General features: G+C 39.7%; 1 protein-coding gene across 3 annotated transcripts in view; it reads right to left on the reverse strand.

The window, feature by feature from the left end:
* The window catches only part of cntn5 (contactin 5), a 105,004-nt gene that overhangs the window by 40,316 nt on the left and 39,764 nt on the right, over nucleotides 1-24,924 (reverse strand). For all 3 annotated transcript variants that reach the window (XM_058634442.1, XM_058634443.1, XM_058634440.1), the window contains exons 3-7: nucleotides 22,087-22,296; nucleotides 16,142-16,265; nucleotides 15,879-16,054; nucleotides 5,313-5,408; nucleotides 177-380 (exon numbers count right to left, since the gene is read on the reverse strand). In XM_058634442.1, the coding sequence (XP_058490425.1) occupies nucleotides 177-380; nucleotides 5,313-5,408; nucleotides 15,879-16,054; nucleotides 16,142-16,265; nucleotides 22,087-22,296 (810 nt within the window). The remainder of the gene's footprint in view (nucleotides 1-176; nucleotides 381-5,312; nucleotides 5,409-15,878; nucleotides 16,055-16,141; nucleotides 16,266-22,086; nucleotides 22,297-24,924) is intronic.

Consider the following 24,924-nt stretch of genomic DNA (forward strand, 5'->3'; position numbering starts at 1 on the left):
CTGTTATTTTTCATTCAAATGCATTATGAGACAATAAAAGGTCACTGTAGATTACAAAATATACGAAAGAAGTTCAGTGCAATCGATCTAAAAAAAACAACATTCTCTCATACATTCTGTGTGTTTTTTATTAGGCCTATGATTTGTTAGAGGTTATATAAATGGGAGAGCCTCACCGTCAGTTTTCAGTGTCAGAGGCGTTGGAGGGCTCAGAACCCTGGCATTTGTCACCGTGTTCTTCACCAGACAGATGTAACTCCCCACGTCAGATGGTTGCACCTTTGAGATGTACAGGTTGCCTGTGTTCTGGGAGATGAAGCGCCGGCTGTCCTCGGCAACAAAGGAGGGGAACACATTGAACACCCAGCTGTAGATAATCTCTGTAAAAGCAGGGGGAGACCACAGAGATAAGTGCCTACTTTGACTTGCTCTTTGTGTTTGTAATTGTCTATTCACTCAGTTTAGATGTTGGTGCAGTACAAAGTTACATCTGCATTTCTTTGTCATTATTTTTTTGTCTTTTTAGACTATTAATGATCGCCCCTTCCTTGTAAAGCACTGTAGAATATCAATAGGTGGCTGTTGACTAGGTTTGTGGCAAAGAATGTCAAACAATGGCTTTTGTATTCTCGATGCATGAGAGAGCAAGACTTCACGACAAATCAGGAGAAACTCATCTGATTCAAAGATGATTATGCCAGAAGTTTGCATCAGCACTGACTGCCTGTCAAACAGCTGACGGCACATTTGAGTCCAGCCAGCTGCGTTATCGTATTAGCTTTGGATTCTAATCAAATAGTTTTTGATTAACAAGTTGTGATTTGCCTCACATGCACATTCTGCAACTTTTATCGTGAATGTTAAATGTGCTTGTCTGTATAAGTCATCCCCCCCCCCATCCCCCTGCATTGATTGCTCAAACAGGAGACATCCTCATTAGTTGATGTCATTTCAGACGTTCTGACAGCAACTTGATGAGAAAAGCATTAAAAAAAAAAACTCTGAATTTACCACAAACATCCCACAGATGTTCATGGACCTAATGGATAAATGAGTAATGAATAATCGTTTTATTAAATTAGTGGGGTTTTTTTTAAGACACACAGCAAACAAACACAACATTAAGTGAAGTCAGAAAATATAAATTATTTAATTAAATTTTTCTATCCCCATTTCTGCCATTGACTACATATGCAATCAAATATATATCACATTTTAAAGAGGTGAGATCAACTTCTGTATCCTTGGTGGTCACTGTCAAGAGTCCAAGTTTCTCTTATTTTATTAGATACAGTATAAAGGCGTTCCTTAGAGTCACAGTTTTATAATTTTCCCACAAAAAAACACTGGTAGTGGTGCCCAGGTCGACCCACAACCCGAGGAGCGGGTTCAGGTGGACTTAAAAGAAAGAATCCCTACTCCCTCCCTCGATCCCTCCCTCCCTCCCTCCCTCACTCACTCACTCACACATATCATAATCTATTTAATGAAGCCTTTGTTTACATAGACTACCAGTGCCAAAAACCTTTCTGGAGAGATCACCGCTCTGTAGGGCTGTGAGATCTCCACGCTGACCAAAGTGGTGTTGCGTATTCCAGCAACTAGCGCCTCAAGCAGGTGCACACTCAGCTCAGCTGGTCATGTGCTGGAATAGCATAAAAAGCAGGCTGAATCTTGGAAATGTAAACTCCATTATTTTTCCTCCTTTCTTTCTTTCTTTTTTGCGCAGTGCTGCCAAACACGAGGTGCAGACACAAATGCAGTTTTTTTTGTTGAAGGTTTAGACCTTTTAGAAGTTTTGTTTGTGATGAATTCTTTTGTGAGAGTTGTATTTCTTGCACAATTAAAAAAAACATAGTTTGGAAGTTAATTTTTCTCCAGCTTATTTTATCTGATTTATCTGTATTTTGTTTATTTTACACGCTACAACCCATTAATGAGCAGAACCCATTAATTGTTTTAGGTATATTATCATATTTATCATTTGACAATTGCTATGTAGTGTAGCTTGTAGTTGTGGGTTTTAGTGTAGTTTTAACGTGTCTGATCATGTATATGTTATACTGCTGATATAACACTAGGGAAAAGATTTACAAATTAGCAATAGCTATAAACTCTATGCACAGCACATCAGTTGCAATATTTGCATTGGAACTATGTTAACTGTATTGTCCATATTTAAATAAAATTCTATTCTATTCTATTTACACCTGTGACTAGGATGAGGACAGAGCAATTTCAGCACCCTGGACAGTGCTCAGACTGAGACATCGTGATAATTGTAGTAAAAAGATAAATAAAGGCTGAATACATATATTAAGGATTGGTTCGGGTTCAGCTTTTCGTAATGGGTAGAGCGAGCGTGGGTCATAAAATTGTCCATCCCGTGGCTGAGGGAATAACAGTGAAAGCAAGGCTTACAGGGGATCAACATTAGTGGATTGTGTAGTTGTTTTTTTCTATCACCATTACAGTGTGCAATCAGTTTTGACATCACAAAGACAGTTTAGTTTAAAAAAAATAAAAAATAAATTGAATCTGCATCTCTGTGTAATCTGCATGCAATGAGTCTGTTATTTGCAGCAATGTAAAAGTAAAAACCTAGCCAGTGATTGTTGATTAATTCATGGTGAAGTGATTCCATTCAGCTCGGTTATGCAGGTTTGATATACTGTATGTATAATTTGCATATAACCAAAGCAAGAACGACGGGGCACAGGTCACCGTTCCTTTGACTGTTTACATCTTTGTGAATATTGTGAGTTATCAAAGCAATTTCGCATCCATGTTCAAGCTTAAATATTTTATTCATGAATGGAAATGTGTGATGTGTAGGTGGGCAGACTCCCATATAGTAAATTCATATGGTTGACTACTATTTACAATGCAGATTACATAGTTGAACAGAAGAAGAAAATACAATGGAAAAATTTGCACAGATTCCCCAGAATAAGTTGTCAAAATGACCTTGATGATGAATAAGTGGGTAATAAAATGAATGGGCAGATAAATGGATGATTTGGTGGAATGTGACTATGATGAAAATAGAGCTGGATGCTGACGTTGACAGCATGCTGTTTGCTTTGTCTATTGTGCACACTTGTACGCGGCCGCATCCATCATTATATTAGAAGAAAAAAACAGGACTGTCAAACTCGGGGACAAATTAATCTATTCAACATTGTCAAGCAATATTTCACAACTATTTGATTCTGCCTAATCTATCTGTTCTGCAGGGGGGAAATGACATCATTGCACTCCTCGTGCTAAATGATGAGTAACTGCTGTTCCTAAGATGTTCATATCTGTATGACTTAACACAACGCGGTGAAGAAAGGAAGCATGGCTCCAACAGGTTTAATTCAAAGGACATTCAAAGTATAGATTCTGTAAAACACTGTTTACAAAACACACAGAAAAAGTGTTTGCTCAAAGCCATGTAATAGAAAATAATAAACTTTTCACATCTCAGTGGTTTCAAATTATCTCCACTCAAGAGACCTATTTACTTTAAGTGCTACTTTAATGGCTTTAAATTCTCCCACAACCAATTGAACCCAAATATTGTTTAACAGCATATCTATGGCATTGGCAGAGCCACACGTGTATGGTTCTGTCTCGAGTGTGAAAGGTAAGTTTCCGAGTAAGAAAGCAAGCTCACTATTGTATGCTACATTCACAGCTGCAGCTAAAACTATAAGCTCTGGCTGTCTGAACAAACTTGAGATGAGTCAGCACGAGGCTACGGTGAAGCATCAGAGCAAAAATGCAAAGAGGAGTGCAAATATTTTTATTTTTATTTTAGTATTATCAAACTGTAGCAGGACCAACGAGAGAAAGCAGGCACAAACCTCCAACTGTCAGTTAGCCTGCCCCACACAAGAGGATTTTCAAATCTAACTTTGGGATCTCACGTGTGTTATACTTATGATTGGAAATCGGGAAGATTCTGATGCGTCAGATGACGTCAAATTGCGTTTGTTAACCCCTCACATTACAGGATAATAATCAATTCAAATCAATTAAAATTGGAAGGCACCCACGATTGTCAGAAGAGCCAGAACGGGACCAAAATCAGGCCAATTAACCTGGAGTGTGGAGCTGGCATTATCTTACAAATCCTGGATCTGGACCATCACCAAAATCATTTCCTCTGTGAAGCATTACCTACATGCACAGAAATTTTCATCCAAATTGTTCCTTTATTCTTTGACAAAAACATCCTTCTTCCTTGTCACAGGTAATTCAACTATGATGGGTCCTTGAAAGATTGTTTGTGACCGTGGAGTTTTTCTTTGATTGTTTTTTGCTGTTGCAATATTTTGTTTTTAATTTAATGTTAGCACTGCTTGCAAAACAATTTTTATGTCAAGGTTATATGATGGGCTCTAAAATAAATTTGCATTCTGAAATGGCCATTTTGACCATTTTGTGATCATATACTGTGTAATATATTGTATTGATCAACTTCGTCGATCTCATTTGAGGAACGAAAACACGAGGCTCCAAAAAAAGTATGTCGTCGTCACTGAAACCTGGGCCAATTTTACAAATGACAGGAAATGATTGGTTCAATTAGGCTGATCTCACTCCATGACATCACCTCGCATATTTGATTCTAATCTGATGTCAATCACACATTTTATCTTATTCCACATTTCATTATTCACCAGAGTCTTGTAAGTCTTTGTAGTGTAAGTGCAACGGTGTGAAAACAACAACACCTGATGGGATTGATAGCAAAATGTACGACAGAGGCTGGACGACAACGTCAGTCACCAAGCATTATTAAATCTTTCTGGTTTGTTTCCGTGCAAACTAACAGGCATGGGTGCAAAAGAGCACTTAGCAAACATTACCAGGGGTGCAGTGTTGTAGTGCAACAGAGCTGATGCAAACAGAAAAGCCTGGATGAGTCACATCATATCTCACATTAGCGGACAGCGGCAGAGAGGGACGCTCAAGTACACGCTATTAAAGAGTGGTGTCCACACTCTGCCTGTACAAAAATAATTGGGGATGTAACATTTCTTTCCATTTCTAATGAGCTGGGACATTTGATTTGTAGAATCTGTGTTTGTTGTTGCTTAAACCCTTTTATAATAATCACTTTGAAAAAAAAAAAAAACTGATGGAAGAATGGAATAAAATATTTCACCTTGGGACAACAACAACCACAACGCAGCTGTTGCAGTTATCAAAATGAGTAGTGATGATTTTATTGATCAGTGCCATAGCAGTGGGGGAAAAAATAAAACTCTTTCTCATTCTTCTTCTTTTGCAGTGATTTTAGGTCATGCATAATTTCTCACCTGGTGAATGATTAGGAGGGGTGCACATGAGAACCACACCTTGGCCTTCACGCACCGAGACCCCGCCTCGGGTCTTCCCACTGAAAGCACCAAGATCTGAAACGGCACACAATGAAACACAATACCTCTCAGCAACACAGTCAATATCATAGTTATGCAGAATCGTTCAGTCTCCCCTGCAGCCTTCAACTTTTTCACAGGATTCAGGGATGTGAGCATAAATCACTAATGCATCAACACACAGGAATTTTGAAGTTGTGTCACGCACAATTGGCGATGTTAACATTCTCTCATCCTTGTAGTTGAGCTTATCTTTTTATCCCCCCTCCCTTCGCCTTGTTATTCATATACAGTATATTCTGTATGTACAAATCATATGTACATACAAATCGTATGTACATATACATTGAGTGCATAATATATAAACAGGAACAGAGTATACGTAAAAAAAGAACAGAAAAAAAACACATCAGCAGATAAGAAAAAGAAAAGTGGAAACAAAACAGCAACAGCGTAACATCAAGAGTTCAACAAGCAATTCTTGAGATGGAAAAAAAACAATGGCTGCCATAGCTCTGGAAAGACACTGAACTGGCAACGTCTGCTGCATATCTGATCCACCGAACATTTGCCCAACAGGACAGAAATGAATATTAAGACTTTACCAACACTCCAAACCTTAAAAACAACAATTTTGCTATCATAAATGGCACAGAAAAATATTAAATACCCACATTTAAGAATCAATAAAGATGTTTTTTTTGTGTGCAGATTTTTCCATTTGTATCACTATGTTTCATTGAATCTATATCATGTACTGCACAATTATCTACCACAGCACAGACACATGGAGTTGTTTACCTCATTTTTACACACGTGATGATTCATCTACATTCATTCTTGATGCTCGACAGTTACTGCAGTTACACGAAACAATCAATTTTCTAGCCACTGGACTGAAAACGAGTCACTTGGAATTAGATGGTCTCCTATACGAAACCGCTGTATTATCGGTATTAATGTAAGGGTGGGTTCACACCTTATAGTCAGCTTGGTTGGTCCACAAAAGTCATGTGATCAGAAATACTGCTTAGCTATTGGTGGGCTACGTAGGCTGGTATAATCACATCCCTTGCAATTTCCACACCATGGGTCATCAGCAGGTTAACGTTCATCTGCCCTGCTGCACTAGTGATGAGTTGTGCCCCAAAGGCGGGCACATGGCTGGTGGGTGGGCGTAGTGGAGCGGCTACAGCCTCTCCACATTCCCTAGTGAGGAGCTCAGAGAACCACTGATGAACAGACCCAGAAGACTTACGGCGTCCAACTCTTCTTCTTCCACAGCCCAGCTAGGCCGCACTAAACGAGGCTGCTGTGAACGCACCCTAAACGTCTCTGTTTATACCTGGTTGTTTGTCAGTGGAAGTAGAACAAAGCAGCCTTAATCTAAAGTCCCAGAGCTGCCGTCACACGGAAACCACAACACCGCCCGGTTAATTTCTGTTCGAAACAATGCCAATATGTTAATCAAGCGATGTGCTGCTGACCCAGAGCGAGTCTCCGTGTGTCCACCACTTTCATTCAAACACAATGAAAGACGCCGTTCACTGTTAACTTGGAATTGCTGGATAATTATGCCTCGGAGTGAATCGGGAAACCTGAATGTCTTTCAATATTCTTGCGCGCAGAATAATGAGCACGGGTCGCGACCTTCATCTTATCATGTAGCACGCTCAATTTCCCTTCAATTTTCAGGTCACAGTGCTGTTGCATGTCTTCTTTTTTTTTTCTGATTCACATAATGAATTAAAAGAAAAAGAAAAAAAAGTTTTCTAAAAGCCAAAATAAAAATAGCCCCCCAAATAAATTATACTGCAATTCTGGGAAGACTAACTCATCTGAGTGGGTTGTTATACAGCCTGGATTTGCAAGAATTCAATCCACAGTATATACCATGGGTCAAATTGCAATGCCCACCTAAAAACTGTATATAAAGTGTAGTCAAAACACGGTGGCTGGTCACAGAATAGGTCATAAACCCCATTTTACAGTGTATGTGACATGGGCTGAAGGAAAACAGGAAATACTTCATTTTTTTTTATCATAACGACGCATGTCGCAATGTTGCAATTTCTGATAAGATACGATTTAATTTCTTATTTGACGCAAGAAAAATGAAGCAGAAAGCCAGCGAGTGATTGACAGCCGAGACGGACTTATGACGGCTGCAGCGGGAGAATCTGCAGGACCTTGATACATAATCTCGAGGGTGCAGACTCTGGATCTGAATCTTGTCACCAGTGCTGATGGCAGATGGCAGCACCAGTAAGTGCAAGATTTTGGCTTCATTTTGGTGCAGTGGGAGGACGCGTGGACACATTGTCGACTGTGCAGTATGTGCTGACCACTTCACATTGAATAGTTAAGCTAAAGGCAGGAATCAATTCTGGAAAAAAGAAACTATGCAGATGAGCATAAATACCCTCTTTTTGGTGTCTAGTACTGCTATCCCGCAGCTACTTGATGCCATTATCGTGGTCCATTAAGTATGTATGACTAGCTCTCAGAGAGTCACAATATTGATTCGCCGGCAGCTGTCACCACCTTGTCTCTTTTTGTCGATGTAGCTTCCCTCTACCTATTTTTTTTTCACCCCATCCAACGCAGATCTTGACTTATTGCTGATCAATGTCATATATTGTAGCTTTAACAAGCACACAGACGGCCCATAAACAGCCTAAAAGCAGAACCAGACCGTCTGAAGCCAATACAATGCGGTCCAGCAGGGACCTTACATGTATTTTGATTGCCCCTCTTGGCCCATCAGAAAAAAATGATGTTGTTATGTTGTTTTGCTGTGAGAATGAAGGACAATCACAGTGCAAAAAGCATCTGAGAAGCAAAGTGTGTTAGTATTTTGGGCTCTACACCAAAGATGGCAAAGTAATGAACAAATGTGGGCACATAGGAGGTGTCACAGGTGGGCAACGCAACAAATTCATGTGAATCATCATCATCATTTTATAGAATATTTGTCTGAATTTGATTTTTGGAAAAAGTGACAGACGGCGTTAAAGAGTAAGGCAAATTGATGATTAGCAAAAAAAGACCCTTCTCACTGTATGTAATTGGCATCTTTAAGGTTTCTATTTGCCTATTCCAGATACTTAACTGCTATAGTGTGGCAATTATTCACCGTGCAGTGCAGTACATATAGTTTAAGAGACCCACTATGGTAAACTTGTTTATTTTCATGCTTTGGGCAGAAGCAACACTGGTTGTTTGGAATAAATAAACAGGGCCGTAAAAAAAGACACCATAACTGAAAAAATAAAAATCAGAGCACCACATATATATATATCTATAGCACTGTCAGGTTGTAAAGTGAAAAGAGCAATGTAGAAGCACCACAGCCATGATCCCATAAACTAAGGCCAAGTGTTTCAGTCACTCAAATACAAGACATAAATGTTAGAGGCATTCAAGTGTTATGAAACCGGGAGATGAGTCTCAAACGACAAACTCTTACCGATGGATCATTTCACTTTTCAACCACAGTTATGTAATTTATTCCATGCCGGTGACTTTTTAACAACGTAAACTGCGTGATCATTAAAGCATCCTGAAAAAATTACAAGTCAGCATACGGCATGTTTGTACAAATGTTTTTTTTTTCGTCCAAAAAATAAATAAATAAATGCGGTGATGAAATTTGCAGCAAGCCTTTAGAAGCTGGTTTATCAATGCAAAGGGAGTCGTTTCGAGATCAGTGCGATTCAATCGATGCGTATGCTGATCATTTCAGATTTGCACAACAGTTCAAGGTGTGCACAAGTCAGAGCATCTGACTAATTTCATTACTAGGGTACAAACTCACAGTGGCTCGATACCTGAGCCTCAGCCAGACTCTCGTCTGCACAGTGAGAAGAAATCTTTAGGGAGAAAGATCAGAGGCCTCCTTTCTGCCTGCTGCCTTCAAAGTCACGCCTGAAAAACAACGCAAGTGTGAGTTCAGCTGCTTAGAATTTCAAAACAAAGAGAGAAAGAGGGAGAGAGAGGGAAAGAGAGAGAGAGAGAGATCCTACTGTAACATCTTTGGAGCAGAGTACACGACCAGTGGAGAGAATATAGACAGCCTCGACTGAACCTTTCCTTATGCACTCTGGCTGGTCCACTCAACATCTCCCCTGACTCCCTGCTTAAAACAGAGCTGTGTTCAATACACCAGCTTGACATAACAACCCTATATGGAGCAGAGGGTATATGGTGAAGTGCTGCACCGACATGTCATTTCAGCATTCCGCCTGACCCAGCAAAAGTCATCCGGGTCAGATAGGCCCATGTTAATTTAGCGCAGCCTGGTGTAAACAAAATGAAAATGAGCTCCTCTCTACTTATCTCTGTCCGTAAGCTAAAGCTACATTACATTACATTACATTACATGTCATTTAGCAGACGCTTTTATCCAAAGCTAAGGACCTAAACACCGCACACAACAAAAGAAACAAACAAACAAGTTTTTGTAAGAAGAAATATTAGGCATCAACAAAATGTAAAAACCTCTCCACAAAATAACTCCAGGACTTCTGCTACTGCTCTAGAAGCAGAACTTTACTAACCAGTAGCAGAAGAATATAATCTTATATAATCTCGAAATGAAAATGTTGGCCGAAACCGAAAAATTAGGACAAGGCATTGTCAAGGCATTGCAATTATAGTATATTATATTATAGATATATGGATCAATACTCATGCTTCAAAGAATAAATCAATTGAGAATCTATGAAAATACTTATGACGATCTCATCGAACATATCAGACAATCAGGGGATCCAAGTAAAGCTTAGTAAAAACGTGATGACAGACTCTTAAGTCTTTTTCATTGTTTTCACTCCATGGTCTGTCTCAACCTCTTTGTGTACAAGATGCTTTAGTGTTGCAATTAAGGAAATATTACGTGCCTTTAGTTAACTGCTCTAGACGAGCCAGAATGTTCTCTTCTCTCTTCTCTCGCATAAGGGCGAGAAGAGACAGAATGTTCTCTGGTGTCAAGTGAATGTCGCGGGGAGTTCGTTTTATTGGTGTTCCAAACTGATCTAATGGACAGGCGCTTGCTGGCTGAGGTTTTTGCATGCGCGTCATCACAATGTCCTGTTTCGGTCACTTTGTTTCGGTGATAAAAGTCTTCCGCCAAATTTTCAGTGCATCTCTATTTAATATTCACCATTCTGCTCGTTCAAGGCTGAATCTGACCCGAACCTGCAGTCTGTACACAAAAACACCAAGTTGCATTCAAATCAAATCCTAGTCACCCAATATCTAAAGCTGGCTTGTAAAACAAATTCTAATCTTCATGCGACTTCCTAATAAAATCAAGGTTCAATTTTAAAAGGCCAAAATAGATAGCTCTTTGGATTTAACTTATCATTATGATATTAAAACTGATTGCACAATGTACTAGCATTAAAAACAAACAAACAAAAAAACCAAAACATAATCCGCATTCATTATAATCCCGTGTAAACCATATTTTTACTGTGTTATTCTTGGAATGGGGATTTCCCAGAAAAGTGACGACTGTTGTGCTGTGTGACACAAAGGAAGGGTGTTAACATGGTTATTATGACGCAGGGCGTTCATTATGACACCCACACAACATCTGTTGTCACCAGCATTTTGCTACTGTTGCAAACTTACGATGACAGTGACAAAACAGGACCAACAAGGGACACAAAAGTTCTCTGTTGTGTCTTTGACATCAATGCACTTATTCTCCCTTCAAACCTTACTTTAGGAAAAAAAAGAATTCCCCATGTGCATCTGTGAACTAGTCGAAGCGGTGGATGGATGTGCTGCGCGGCGTGTTTTCACGCATATCGATGCACGCGCACTCCCGATACAGCTGTATGTGCCAACGTGAAGAGACAAGAAAAAGTGGAGCTCCATGCTGAGTGATGAATAACCACCATTTGTTAGGCTGAAAGTGAAAGAGAGAGGGCTCTGCATCCAAATGTGTGCTGCAGGGCACCGCTCTTTGTTTCTGTGGAAAAAACCCTGCGAAGGGTCACATTTCAGAGAACTGCAGACCGAGTATGAAACTATCACGCGCTGACGCTGCCGAGTGTGCGTATAGGCACCAAGAAACAAGTCACACAGAGGTGTCACTTCATATTCCAAATGGCCATGGATCACATTTAAGAGAGAAGAAGTGCGGTCATTAGCGGAAATGATTTTCTGATGAAGGTTGTTTTTTTTTTTGTTTTTTTGATGCAGCGCGGTAAAGTGCAGGAGGCAGCAGCATCTGTCAACTTAAGGATATTTAGGAAACAACCTGGAAAAGGCACCTTGTTTATTATCGCCGTTGACCATTCCGATCCTTCGCATTGTATATCATCCCTCCACGCTGCGCGGCACCAATAAATATCACCACATTTAAAATGACAATAATGTGGGAAATGATTATCTCGTGTGTAGTATGTGATCCACAACTGTTTGCTCCCACGTACACTACCGGTGGTTTGTTTAAAGCAGTGCTAGTCCTCTGAAGAATATGCAAAAACATCAAACGAGAACAAAGAAAAAACAAAACAAAAAACACAACATGTTAATGAATGTAAATCCCATAGAAAAAAAAGAGGTAATTTTTTCAGGGACTGGGGAGTTGGTTGCATTTCAGCTTCCATAGAGCAGTGGTATTAAAGTAAGTCATTAAAGTTAATGAGAACAACTCCTACAGGTGCACTCCACCATACCCTCAGTACTGGATTATACTGGATTGCAGTGACTAACACTGTAATGTTGCAAAGGGAATGATGACAAACAGGCAATGAAAGACTAGACGAGATGACCAGAGGTTCATCTGTCCGCAGGATAACAAGCCACAAACTTTCACAGAGAAGAGCTACAGTGTAGAATGATGAAAGAGCAGCACTGTTTCCAGACTTAAAGCGCACGGAGATGGTTCTGGATGAACCGGACAGAAGATAAAAGCAAACTGCAAAAGTGCTTCAAATAATATGTGGGAACTTCTGCAAAAGTGCCGGGGAAGAACTTTCCGAATATTTTATTCCATATAACTCTGAATATGTGATTACCACTGTAGGAAAAAAAGAAGAAGAAGAAGAAAAGAGTGTTTCTTTTCGGCTGTGGACCAGACAAAAAATTAAAATTGCGTTAAGTTAAAAAGAAATCTTTCATGATCTCCTTTTATTTAAACTCCAGATTGATTTTATTAGGCCTATGTTTTAAATATGGAAAACAATGAATTATTTATCTTTAAAAAAACTCACCATAATTTCATAAAATGTAAGCATTTATTGAAGTTCTTATTTTTTTGTAGGATTTTGTGAATTTGCCCATTATTGTGTCTCTTTATTTTAATCTCTATTACTAGTATCTGAAAAGTATCCATAAGTACACATTTGCTCCGTGATGTTACTGCAGTTACTAACATCCACTCATTCCTCCCACCTTTAAATCTCGCCACAGCAACAGTTGGTGAGATGTGGGATTTGCCGCTGACTCAGCGGTACGACCGAAACACTCACGCATGTTTAATTAGACGGTGACATTTTAGGGCTGTGGATGCGAGCCAAGCTCAGATTAAATGACTGTGTACCACGCCGCACGGCAATAATGCAAAACAAAAGAATAATGTAATTTGGTATATGAGCATATAGGCTATTTAATGAGACACAATACCTTGAGCTGAACACAGCCTGCCTGTGCTGCTACACTTTCATGTTGGCAGAGGGTTTAAAATGGAAGAAAACACTCTGTGTGTGAGATAATTCACTGTGTTGCTGTACCGGTTTTAAATAATTTAAATGTAGTAAACATTCAACAGCAGTACATGTCACACACGTGGTTTACTTTAGCTTTGTTTTAAGACGGAAACAGAACAGCAAAAGGAATTAAAATAGCCACAGAAATAAAAAGCACAATGAGACGATTTTCCTAGCATACGCATTAAATAATGATAATAATAATACTGCTAATTTTCAGGCATGTTTCATTTTTATATGGAAAAAAAAAAAAACTGTTATGTAAATGACCGGGACAGTGAAGAGGACAGACAACGACGATGTTGTCTGTCCCTCAAAGTTGTGTCTGTGCTCGACCATCTGTGCTTTTCAGCCTGCTTTGAATGTAAATTTAAAGTGTCTCCTTCACCTTTTTGGTCACACAAATGCTTATGAACCTTAGTCAAGAAAAAAAAAAAAAAATAGTGACGGTAGAGCTGCAGCTGTGCGAAAACCTGCATAAACCGCATGTTTTGCACTTCTGGCTCGCGAGGCACCTGAAATAAGGCCTGTGAATAACATAGTCCAAGACTTGTCCATGTTTTATTCTGTGGTTTAAAATACATTAGTGCAGAACCCACTCCTGCTTTTAAAGCTTTTATGTGTCTCACAAAGAGACCGTTGCTGCAAATGGCTAAGTGAGATTACAGAGGGTTTTCAGGGACAATAAATGCCGTAATCCCAAACTTGAAAACCAATTTACTAATTAGTTCCCCTTTACAGCTTCGCCTGAACACTTGGCATTCGTGTTTATGCTTAAATAAATCATAAAACATGACTTGTGACGAATAACTTGCTGAACAAAACACCAAAGTATTGTCACAGAGCTCATTTCCAGCAATGCCTTAAAAGACAAAGGGAAGAAAAACCCAATCTATTTCTTTTCAACCAGAGTGATGATCACATTTGAGGACAAAACCTTGCAGCACTCTACTCCTGTAACAAGTCCTTAAATCATAACAACACATGAGGACACACATTATAGCAAGCAGCTCAGCGGCTGAGAGGAGTGGGCTCGATGTAGATATGTCCATAAGGTTTAAGTAGTCGCTGGAAAACACAAAGTGTGATTCACCATCTGTGCTGTCTTAGCCTCTGATGAGGTTTTCATGGTCGGGCCAAGGAAAAATAATGCCCGTTCACATTAATTTACCATTAACATGTAGTATTTGAGGACACAAACCAAGTTGACCCAACGGTATCAGAAAGATCCAGTTAGAACTAAGCTCAGCAACACAAACTTAAAGTAGACAAACCAAACAGGTTGATTTTGGACAGACATTTGGAGAAAAAAAACATGCTAAAGTTTATCTGAACCTGACACCAATTCTGGTTTTTGTGTTTATGTTTAAATTAATAGATTAATTTTGCATCATAAATATGTTTTTTTTTTTATTGTTGAATATTAAAACAACCACTTATATTTTGAAATGATCCAATCCAACTTTATTTGTAAAGCACTTTAAAACAAACACAGGGGACCAAAGTGCTGTGCAGAATAACGGATAAAAGACAGAAGAAGTAAAAGACGGAAAGGCTACATATAAAAAAAGGAATTAATATGGCATATTGATATGTCATTTTGAGCTTATAACGTCCATCACAACTGTTGCTTTTCCCAAAAAAGTTGTGCTTTTTTTTTACTTGACTGGCCCCCGACAGAATTTACAGTCCCTTTGATCTCTGGTGCTACACAATCCAACAAAAGAAAGACAAATTAAATGGCTTTGTACAAAATAAAGTTTGGGATAGTAGATACACCCGAGTGAACATCAATGATGATTTTCAGTGTTGTTTTTCCTGCAAATATTTAGCATAAATATTAAGTTATATAGTATTCAGCATGTCACAGAGCCATCTTTGCAGTCTGTCACCTCGCTTGGAGCTGTGTAGTCAGATTGTGGGGGCGTGGCTTTGACCAGATGGCTGATATTAGGGGGCAGAATGTGATGGTTGTACTTTTTTGAAAAGCCTACTCTTGATAGCTTTTCCTGAATCACTGATGGCACAAGTGTTGCATTCAAGTGTTGTCATGTAAACGACATGAACGCGGTGTAGCTAGATAAAAGCCATTGTGACTGAAGTAGACCCAAACATGAATATATCTTCCAAAATGTTGTCCAAATCTTTTGGTGTTGTCAAGTCTTGATGGGCTTAGGTCAGATTCAAAGAGTAGTTTGGCTGCTTTTTCCCCATCACTATGTTAAAGCACACAGTATATGCAATATAATTTAAGAATGTGCAATATAGAGTTTCAAACATCCTTTTTTTTAGGCAATCTGATGCAAAATACTTTTTCATTTTCACCAACTATATGAACACACCTGAAAAAAAATACTCAAAATGTTTAAAATCGGATTGAATTTATGAAATTTGGTAATGTGTAACAGTTCAAAGTTCACTTGGCTCCTTTTATGAACAAAAAGAAAAGACAAGCGGTCTAATTTTGTGACTTTTGCAGAATTATTGCTACTATATCACTACTAAAAATGCGATATAAAACGTATCATAACTTTGACTCAACAACACAAAAGACGAAAAAAAAACCAGCATTTTTTTTAAAGCCTGAATATGTGACCTATAAACACAAACCCCCAGGATGTCCATATTAGGAGTTGTGTATTATTCCCACAGCAAATTACCATGGGTGCTCCTGCGGTACAGATTTGGTACATCTTACCAAAACAGACACATGTAGCTAAAATGCTAAATTTACTGTCAGACCTTCTAAAAGAGGGTGGAATCAAGTGAAAGCGTTACTCACATGCAAACTGTACGTGAGCATCTCGACTCAAGATGGTCCCGACGCTGTTCTCTGCTTTACACTGGTACTTGCCGTAGTCCGTGGTCTCACTCGCATTGCTAATAATCAAGTTTCCATCAATTAAAGTGTAGCGGTAATCCGCCTCCGAGTCCACTTCTGTCCCATTGATGTACCAACTGAAAAAGGAAATGTTAACATTTTGGTGAGATGAGGCCGCGGAAGTAAGAACAAACGTAGGAGGAGAAAGAAAATGTGTCACACACCTGTACTTAGGTGTTGGATTTCCCCGCGCTTCACAGTGCATCATCACTTTCTTGTCGTTAGAATCCAGTGGAAAAATAGCATCGTCAGGCTCTTGAACAAATAGGGGCCCAAACTCTTCGCTTTCTATAAGAGAAAAAGAGACAGTGACAAGGACAGTTTAGTATTAATATCCAGGTAGTTTTTCTATTACGCCTCAGTTTGGTTAGTATCAGCACATAATTCATACTTTTTGAAGTCATTTAGATATGGACATTTCTGAAGTTATGCAATTTCCAATGATCAAATAAACCTGCATGGACAGGATTCATATTCTAAAATAAATGGAAACTAAATGGATAAATGATGGTCTGTATAAGTGTGGTTATATGTTGTACCCAATTAAATTTTAGCTGGTGACTCTCTCTCTGATATATAGTGATATATTTAACTTATACAGTTGATCTGCTGCTGCTGCACTGTTATAACAGTTATGAGTGAAAGCTATTTCCAAGAAATGTTGAGAAATACAATGCCAAAGAGAAGGACCAACAGTTTCGTAAATTACCTTTTTGATACCTTATTATTTATTGTCAGAACTACGGATTAAGCCACTATTACTGATAATAAACTGGGAACTGACTTTGCACATGTCTTCTGTGGGTTTAAGAGAGTTTACACATATTATGCCATCTCTTTTCACATTAACCCTTTAACACCTCAAAATGTCTTAATGTTTTAACCATAAAAGGGCCAGAAAATGAACCTGTTTTTCCAGAATAACTCAAATATAAACAAACAATACACAAACACCAGAACACCATGTTAAATTTGAAATTTGAACAGTATAACACATTTAAAATAAAAACTGTTTAAGTATTTGTCTCGATCTCCAAAAACAGGCCAAAAAATGGCCAACAAAAACGCTAATTTGCCGGCTTCCTGCAACAATGCGAGTGAAATTGCCGTAATGACCGCATGTTGGCTTTGACTTGCAACTTCTCAGCTTTCAGAAATCGCTGGAATTTTTCCGATCGCACAAACTGACGAGTAATTGCGGTCATGCAAAGTGTAAAAGGGTTAAAGCATGTCAATATCCAGTTAGTACTAATCAGATATTTTTCCTTTTACAAATTGTTCGGCAAATCTGTAAATGCTCTGGAGGCAAAATTATAAGAAATAAAATATGGAAAGGGTACGTGACACTGGAATTACAGGAAAATACCCTGTGGCGATGTTTTAAAGAGGCTTAATAAGGCAAATACTGAGACGAACCAAGGAAGCCATCAATATTATTCATCAATGTTTTCTTTCAATATTAAGGTGCGATTAAAAACACATAATACAAGACTGAACAAAAATGTTAGAATAAGAAAACTTAAATGGGGCATAATGAAGCATCTTTAAATTTTATATAAACAGAGATCAAACTGCCTAACAACAAATTCTTTAATAAAAACGAAATGCATTTAACATTGTGATGTCACTTATATATATTTGCATTAAAAAGGTCGATTTAAACTTGAATTAAAAACACTGGGTTGTGGTTAATGCAAGACATTCTTGATCAAAGCTGCTCCTAGTCGGCGATTTCAAATTGGCTCTTGAAAATTTGAACTCCCCCGGCACACGGTATCGATGTGCTTTCAGGCCTAATGTTGTCTGCCTGACAGTCTCTGCTGCGAGTCTCTTGTGCTTCTTCAGAGTGTACTCTTTGATCCAGGCCTTTTGTTAACACAGAAGTGGACGCACTTATTGCAGAAGGTTTGCATCTCAGAATTCAAGGCTTTACGAGAGAAATCTGAATGCACTGTGCTTCAGAGCAACTGCCCTTTTCTGTGAGATGATGCATTTGTGGCGGAAGCCTATCGTAAACATGTGCTCCCTTTCGGTTACACCCAAGACCACAGCACAGACGCTAAATTACTTATAGTATATCTTCACACGGACATAGTATAGAACTCGAGCAGCGAGTGAAAGCAACAATCCCTTTCATTTTATGAATAAGAGATTTTTATGATCAGCCATAACACTCTGATCCTCCACGACAGCGATACGAGTGTAAAACAATGTTATGTGCTCCTACAAGTGTGTACCATTTCAATTATTTTCTTCAGGAAAAACTACTTTTATTAGCAGCAACAAGCAGAGACACTGTACTGTCCATGAATCTAAGGCAGCAGTCGTGAGTTCTCTCATTGGCGGAGCTCGCCGTTACTAAAGAATTACATACCATAAACGTGGACATTTCTGTAATCTATAATCAAATCGCTCAGCATTACTTTACGTTCGCGGCAGAGCAGCAGCAGCAACGTGCTGTGAACACTAGTAAACATACATTCAAGCCACAAACTACAATGGTTCAAATCAAGAAGGAGTGCTGGAAGTTTTACAGAAAGTAATAATTTGCTAAGTTCCTTCCCTGTGAATAATTCTGTGCACCATTTCTGCACTCAATCTATGTTTTATGGTTACTATTCATCTCATATTATGTGGTTGTTCCTTGTTCTAGGGCTTAAAGCCCTTTTATAAGGATTTTCTCAACTCAGAAATGTTACTCTGAAAGTGGGCAGTCCTTGATACAATCTATTCTATAGCATTCAGGCTTCACTAGCAACACCTTTTCTTTTACATAAATAATAAAACAATGCAAGTCGCTAACCTTGAATACTTCTCACTTCTATATAAAGACCTAATGATAGAGAAGAATCATGGTTTTCTTCTTCACGGTGGGTGTTATCACCCTTTGTCAGCCACTGACTGCTCCACAGGGAAATAAAAAGCTTTTGGAATAATACTTTAATCAGCGGAAGAAAATGAATCAATATTAAGGTTGCAAACCTATAAAGCAAAAGCAATCCGGCACTTGTTGTGTCCTTGTGTTCAAACACGGAGAGAGGGGGGAAAGACATGTCCATTCATGCATCTCAGACAGTTATTCAGAGATACCAGTGCCCTGCACCTGCCACCATTTGGCTTGTGGACTGTAGGCCATGATGTATGATGAAATGATTTCTATTTCAATTGAAACCGGAACATTTTCTGGTGCTGGGTGTTCAGCCGAAAACAAGAAGAAGTAGTGAAATTGGATAACATCAGTGCATTCCCCGGGGAAGACGCCAAGTGTCTGCTGGTGTCTGCTAGTCACAGACGAGAGGCAGTCATTAAGCGGAAAAAAAGAAAGAGAAAAGATATATCATTACATCTGATGACTTTACACAAATACCCCCAGTGTAGTGTGTGTGTTAATTCGCCAAATTTATTCTTGTCTCCTAAAATTGAGGGATGATCGCTAAAGAGGGGTTGGAATTCCCATCACGTCCATCTGATACGGACAAACACACCCTCACTTTGTCGATATTCTTTTATTTCAAATCCAGTGAGCTTTAGCGAGGAGTTTTTTTCTTTGTTTTTTTCTTTGACTGTCCTCTCTGACTGCACTGTAATTACAGTTAACACCGGAGACTGATCTGAATCAGAACATCCAGCATATTATCCAGCGGAGACCCGTTAAAAAGGCGACGTGCTCCGCTTGAGCTCGCGCGTGAAACTGTGAGACGTGACTTTGAGTGACTTTAGAGTATTTAATAAACAGACAAATGAGGTCGAAGGAAACTTCATCGGGCTGTGTCCTGACATAGGGGAGAAGAAACGTATTCTCGGTTTTATTTCAATTATTTCCAGCAGATTCATGTTTGTGATCATATGAAAAGAGTTGGACCAAGAAAAAAGCAGGTTGAAGTGCTTTGGGACATATGGTCCACGTCAGTGTGTGCAGAATACACACACACACACACACACACACACAGAAGCTTGGAAGTTGTCTAAATCACTCAATGTCAAGTAGCGTGGCCATCTGTCACTCACAGAGCCAAAAACCAATATCCCCTTTAAGCCACTGAAGGTACATTACTTTTTGGCAACCATTTCATTCACTGAACATCAATCCAGCGCAGTGGGATAATGCTCTTGTCATCGGTGACAACGGGAGAGGCCTCTTGGTTGTAGAGATGTACAGTTAGTCATTGTATGAGTTACACACAGTGATAACGTCTGCAATAATACCGAAAGTTAAGAGAAGACAGAGTGACAGACAGGGAGGCACTGAGAAAGAAATGGATTCAAAACAAGCTTTCTGTCTGCATGTAATGTCACTATGAATTATTTCTTACAGTACAGTAGGCCACGCCAACACTCTCAGCCAATTCAGCGGCGATACTTCACATCTCCATTAATTAAGTGCTCCAGACGCAATGAACATTAATCTTATAAGAAGGAATCAATTTGCCGTTATATCCACGAGAATTATTCACACTGTACGTCAGGACAGCGAGTGACCCATGCAGATTTATAACGGCGTGTTTGCTGCGTTTGAGGTATTAAATCTTGCCTTTTGACAAAGATATCCGTCATATCTATAGCGCCTGCACTGACAGGAACACAGAGAGAGTGGGATATTGCCATGATCCCACTTCAATTTCACAAAGGGCACGACCCCGGTCACAGTAGACCATGCACAGTGATGATGGATAGGTGAGACTAATTTTGGGTCCAAAATTTCAGCCGGCAGCAGGCGGACACGTACAAAGTGAGACCAGCGATGGCAGACAGCAGGGTGCGTTCACACCAATGATGTTCGGAGAGGTTTATTCAAACTCTGGAGTGTCCACCCTCTTACTTTGGATTATTTCATCAGGTGAGAATAATGTCACCTGAACTCATGAGGCACATTCTCTTGGCGACCTGACTAATCGAGTCTCAGCCACTCACAATGACAAAGAAGAAGGAACCAGATGGTGACAGAAGAAAGTACACTGAAGACAAACCGTTACTTGCAGATTATTTATTCCATCGTCCTGTTTTCACTGCTAATGAACAGCGAATTGTGTGTAAATACGTCAAAGTGTACACAAGCCTTCATTATCCTTTGGCTAAAGTTGTGGGCGAAATCTATGCAAGGGCAAAACTACACAGTGAATGTGCCATTTGTGTGGCGACTTGACGTTTAAGTGCAGTCAATGATATTGTCCACAGAGAATTGAGGGTTTTATTGGCAGAAATTGAATGTACTGCTGCAGGTGGGCGATATGTATCGTTTGCGGTAGTATCGTCATTTGTGTTTTAACGATTGAAAATCGCAAATTGACATTATCGAGTGTGTAAATGACTTTGCAAAAGCCGACGTAACATGCACGTAAACTCCACACATTCGACTCTCTCTCTCTCTCTCTCTCTCTCTGGTAAAGTTCCTACACGGTTCATCTTCATCCGTTTCATAGTCAGACGTGTTTGTTTGTTTCATTTCCCTCACTCTCTCTGACTGAAACAGCTGAAACACTGGGACTTAGGACTAACATAGTGTTGGGCAGAGGTTTTCTTATTGTTCAAACGTGATGACGTAACAAATGCATGCATGTTCGTGATTTAAAACCCGTTAGTTATGTGTCCTAAACTCTCTCCCAGAACTACCTTTCTCAGCTCCCAACCAGGGCGAGATCTCCGAAACGGAGCCTCGTTAAATTATTTAACGGCTCTGCATCCACCCTACTCCTGGGGGTCTGTGTCATACAACTAAATGTTCAAAAGTCAAAACTATCCCTTTAAATGGAGTCGATCAATTCTGGCACACGAGCCACCACAATGTTCCCTGACACGCTAGGGAACGGAGGAGCCCAGTTGTTGCAATTTGCCCCCGAGACGTCACCAGATCTTACACACTAGACCTTTAATGTTACAAGACCAAAGGTGAAGGTCCATGCTTGAACATTTGAAATTTTATTCCGTGAAAACATTGCACCCACAAGAATGAGACAGTGAGAGACAACCTGAACCACAGCTGTCGCCAGAACAGACACATAAAAGAACAGGTCGTACCACCTTGGCCTGATTTCCACTAATGAAAAACCGTGCTGTGTAAATTATAATAGACCAAAAGCACATATTGTTCATACAGGAGCAACAGATTTACCTTCGCTACGATAGTCCTCCTGAGAGCTGAGCAGACTCAGGGCTGACAGTGGGTGACTGGAGAAAACAGGCCAGTCAGTCGTCACCAGCCCACCACTGTGGTGTTGTCTGGATCTGCTGCGCGCGTTGAGCACGGATGAAGAGCTGTCCGGCCTCAGTCGCAACACTGCGGCGTACGATATAGGCCGTGCTGCGACAGCTCTTGCGAAATCTGGGGGGGAAAGAAAAGGTGAAGAGTTGCGTCATATTTAGTCGTGGGTTTGAGTGAAATTGAGCCTAACTACCAGAAAATGACAAAGAATCATGATTTAGATAAATATTTGATAGCACGTCTTCAGTCCGTGTCTAAATTGAGAGAAAGCGCTATGCAATTATGTGATTACTTAAGAAAATCAAAAAAAGCTTCTTGTTTGATGAACACTATGATGTATTGTAGACGAGCACACATTTCTGTGTTATTCTCCACCCCCATAGAAACTGATGACAAGTCAGTTTCTCATGTTATAGCATGAGGAATAATTTGCAACAAATTGGTGTCCAACAAGGTAGACTTCTTGCTGAACAGCTAAAAAAAAAAAGTGTAGAAAGAGCAGGATATGGAGGTGTCATCAGTAAGAGGCAGCTTTGGGTGAAAAAGGTGGAAAAAGTAGAATGTACTTGCTGCACTGTGCAGGAAATACGCTGTTGACAAAATGTGACCATGACATCTGTGATGCAATAGATGTCGAAACATTTTGGCAACAGGGTATGAATGCGGAGGTCTGAAAGTCCAAGAAAATGTGAAAACCTCATATTTCCAGAACTTTGCACACAGTCTTTCTCCTTGTGCCCCTCTGCCATTAGAGGCACTTAATGATGGCTTAAGTGAAAACCTATACTTGTTACAATACACCACAGACACACCGCATACAATTCAAATCTCCAATTCAATAAAACAGTCAGTGTCACAGGAGCAGAGAGAAATGGCTTCCTTTGAAGTAAAAAGAGCCCATGGGGGGTTCACAATAATATCCTTTCTAAAAAAAAAAATCAGCTTTTCAGCAAATATGCCACTTGGCCAAGACAGCCAATCAAAAAAAAAAACATAGCAAAGACAAAAGGTCAATGTACACCTCAATGCATTTTTTTCCCCATAGTTTGATCACCATTTCTACCCTTATGGCCATTTCCACAAGCACACAAAGCATAGTAGGCTTCTACTGGCAATCTTCCAGTTACTTTTGAGAAATCCAACCCACCTCGTGTGCGTGATTTGTTGTGTGGCCTCAGTTACATATGACAGATGATTGTCAACATCCATCCATCCATTTTCTACCGCTGTATCCTCCACATCACGGGGGGTGCTGTGCCAATCTCAGCCGACATAGGGCGATAGGCGGGGGTACACCCTGGACAGTTTGCCAGTCCATCGCAGGGCCACACATAGAGACAAAAAACCTTTCACTCTCCCAACTACGGTCAATGTAGAGTCTCCAATTTACTTATTGCATGTTTTTTGGACTGTGGAAGGAAACTGGAGAACCCGGAGAAAACCCACGCACACACTGGGAGAACATGCAAACTCCATGCAGAAAGGTCCATGGCCCAATTGTCAACATATAGAGTATGAAAACAATTTGGTATTAGTCTGATACTGGCCAAAGTACTGGCCAAAACTGCAATCAGATATGATCCATGAACCTTAAATATGTCACAAAATGCTTCCCTAAATTCAGGCAACATGCTTTAAAAAATGTGGCCTGCAAATATAGGCCATACACTCACAAATGCATCAGCTCAGCTGCCTTATTAATGTATCAGGTTTAAAAGAGGTGAAGAACATTTCACGCTGTGATCACCTCGAACCATCCCCGAACAACTGTACAGAACAGAGCTAAAACAAACAGCTGGGATTACTGATAATATGGAACCTTTACTGTCTGGGTACAATGTTTAAAACTACATTTCTAAACTACAGAAGCTCAGCAAGGGGCTAATCAGAATTCTTAAATGGGGAAAGGGAGTGTTTTGCACTACACGATAAAGTACTATGAAAGAACAGAACAAAACTGGGGAATAATTATGTGCCTTTGGGGATTTGTCAGCTGCAAAAACACTGCTATCTACAAATGAAAAGTGGGCAATTACTGTGTCACATATTCTGGGGGGGGGGAGTGCAATGCGGAATTCCATTTCAAATCTAAGGTATTGTGAGTCTATAAATTGATAAGCAAAGCAATTAGTATGTGGTTGTTAGTCAGTTAAATCATTTATCTCACTAAAAATTAGCTCAATTGAGATATAAACCGCATTCACACTCCTGATATACCCACAGTTGGCTGAGCGAGGCTCAAGCTGCAGCAATAGCAATGCAATAGTTTAGTTAAGTGATTTGTTTTCTAACTCACACACACAGTGATTTTGAGTAAAATACTTAGAATACTTTATTTCCCAGCACTAACTGACTGCTATAATGCGTCTTGTGCTTGTTTAGTAATGTTTTATTGATTTGTCAGCACTTTTTTTTTTTACTTTGTCAATGTTGCCATCACATTTTTGTGCGATGGCATTATATTGATTACCGTCTAGACTTTCATCAACGGGAAAGTATGAAATGATTGTTTCTTTCTCTCTGGAACACGTACAGAGCGGTGACCAAGCAGCACGAGGACACAGTGGAACGCACAGTGCAGAGATTCTACACATTTTGTGTGGCTGCTGACGCTGACCGTGTGTGAAGTTGTGCTCAATGACGTTAGCACACGTCTTTGGTGAGTGTTGGTGTGAGACTCACATTCGTGCGCCATCGCCCACATGACAAAAGACCAATCAAAACTCGACTGTAATGCGGTCACAGGTC

The sequence above is a fragment of the Solea solea genome, chromosome 7 (assembly GCF_958295425.1).
Source record: "Solea solea chromosome 7, fSolSol10.1, whole genome shotgun sequence".
NCBI classification, from domain to species: domain Eukaryota; kingdom Metazoa; phylum Chordata; class Actinopteri; order Pleuronectiformes; family Soleidae; genus Solea; species Solea solea.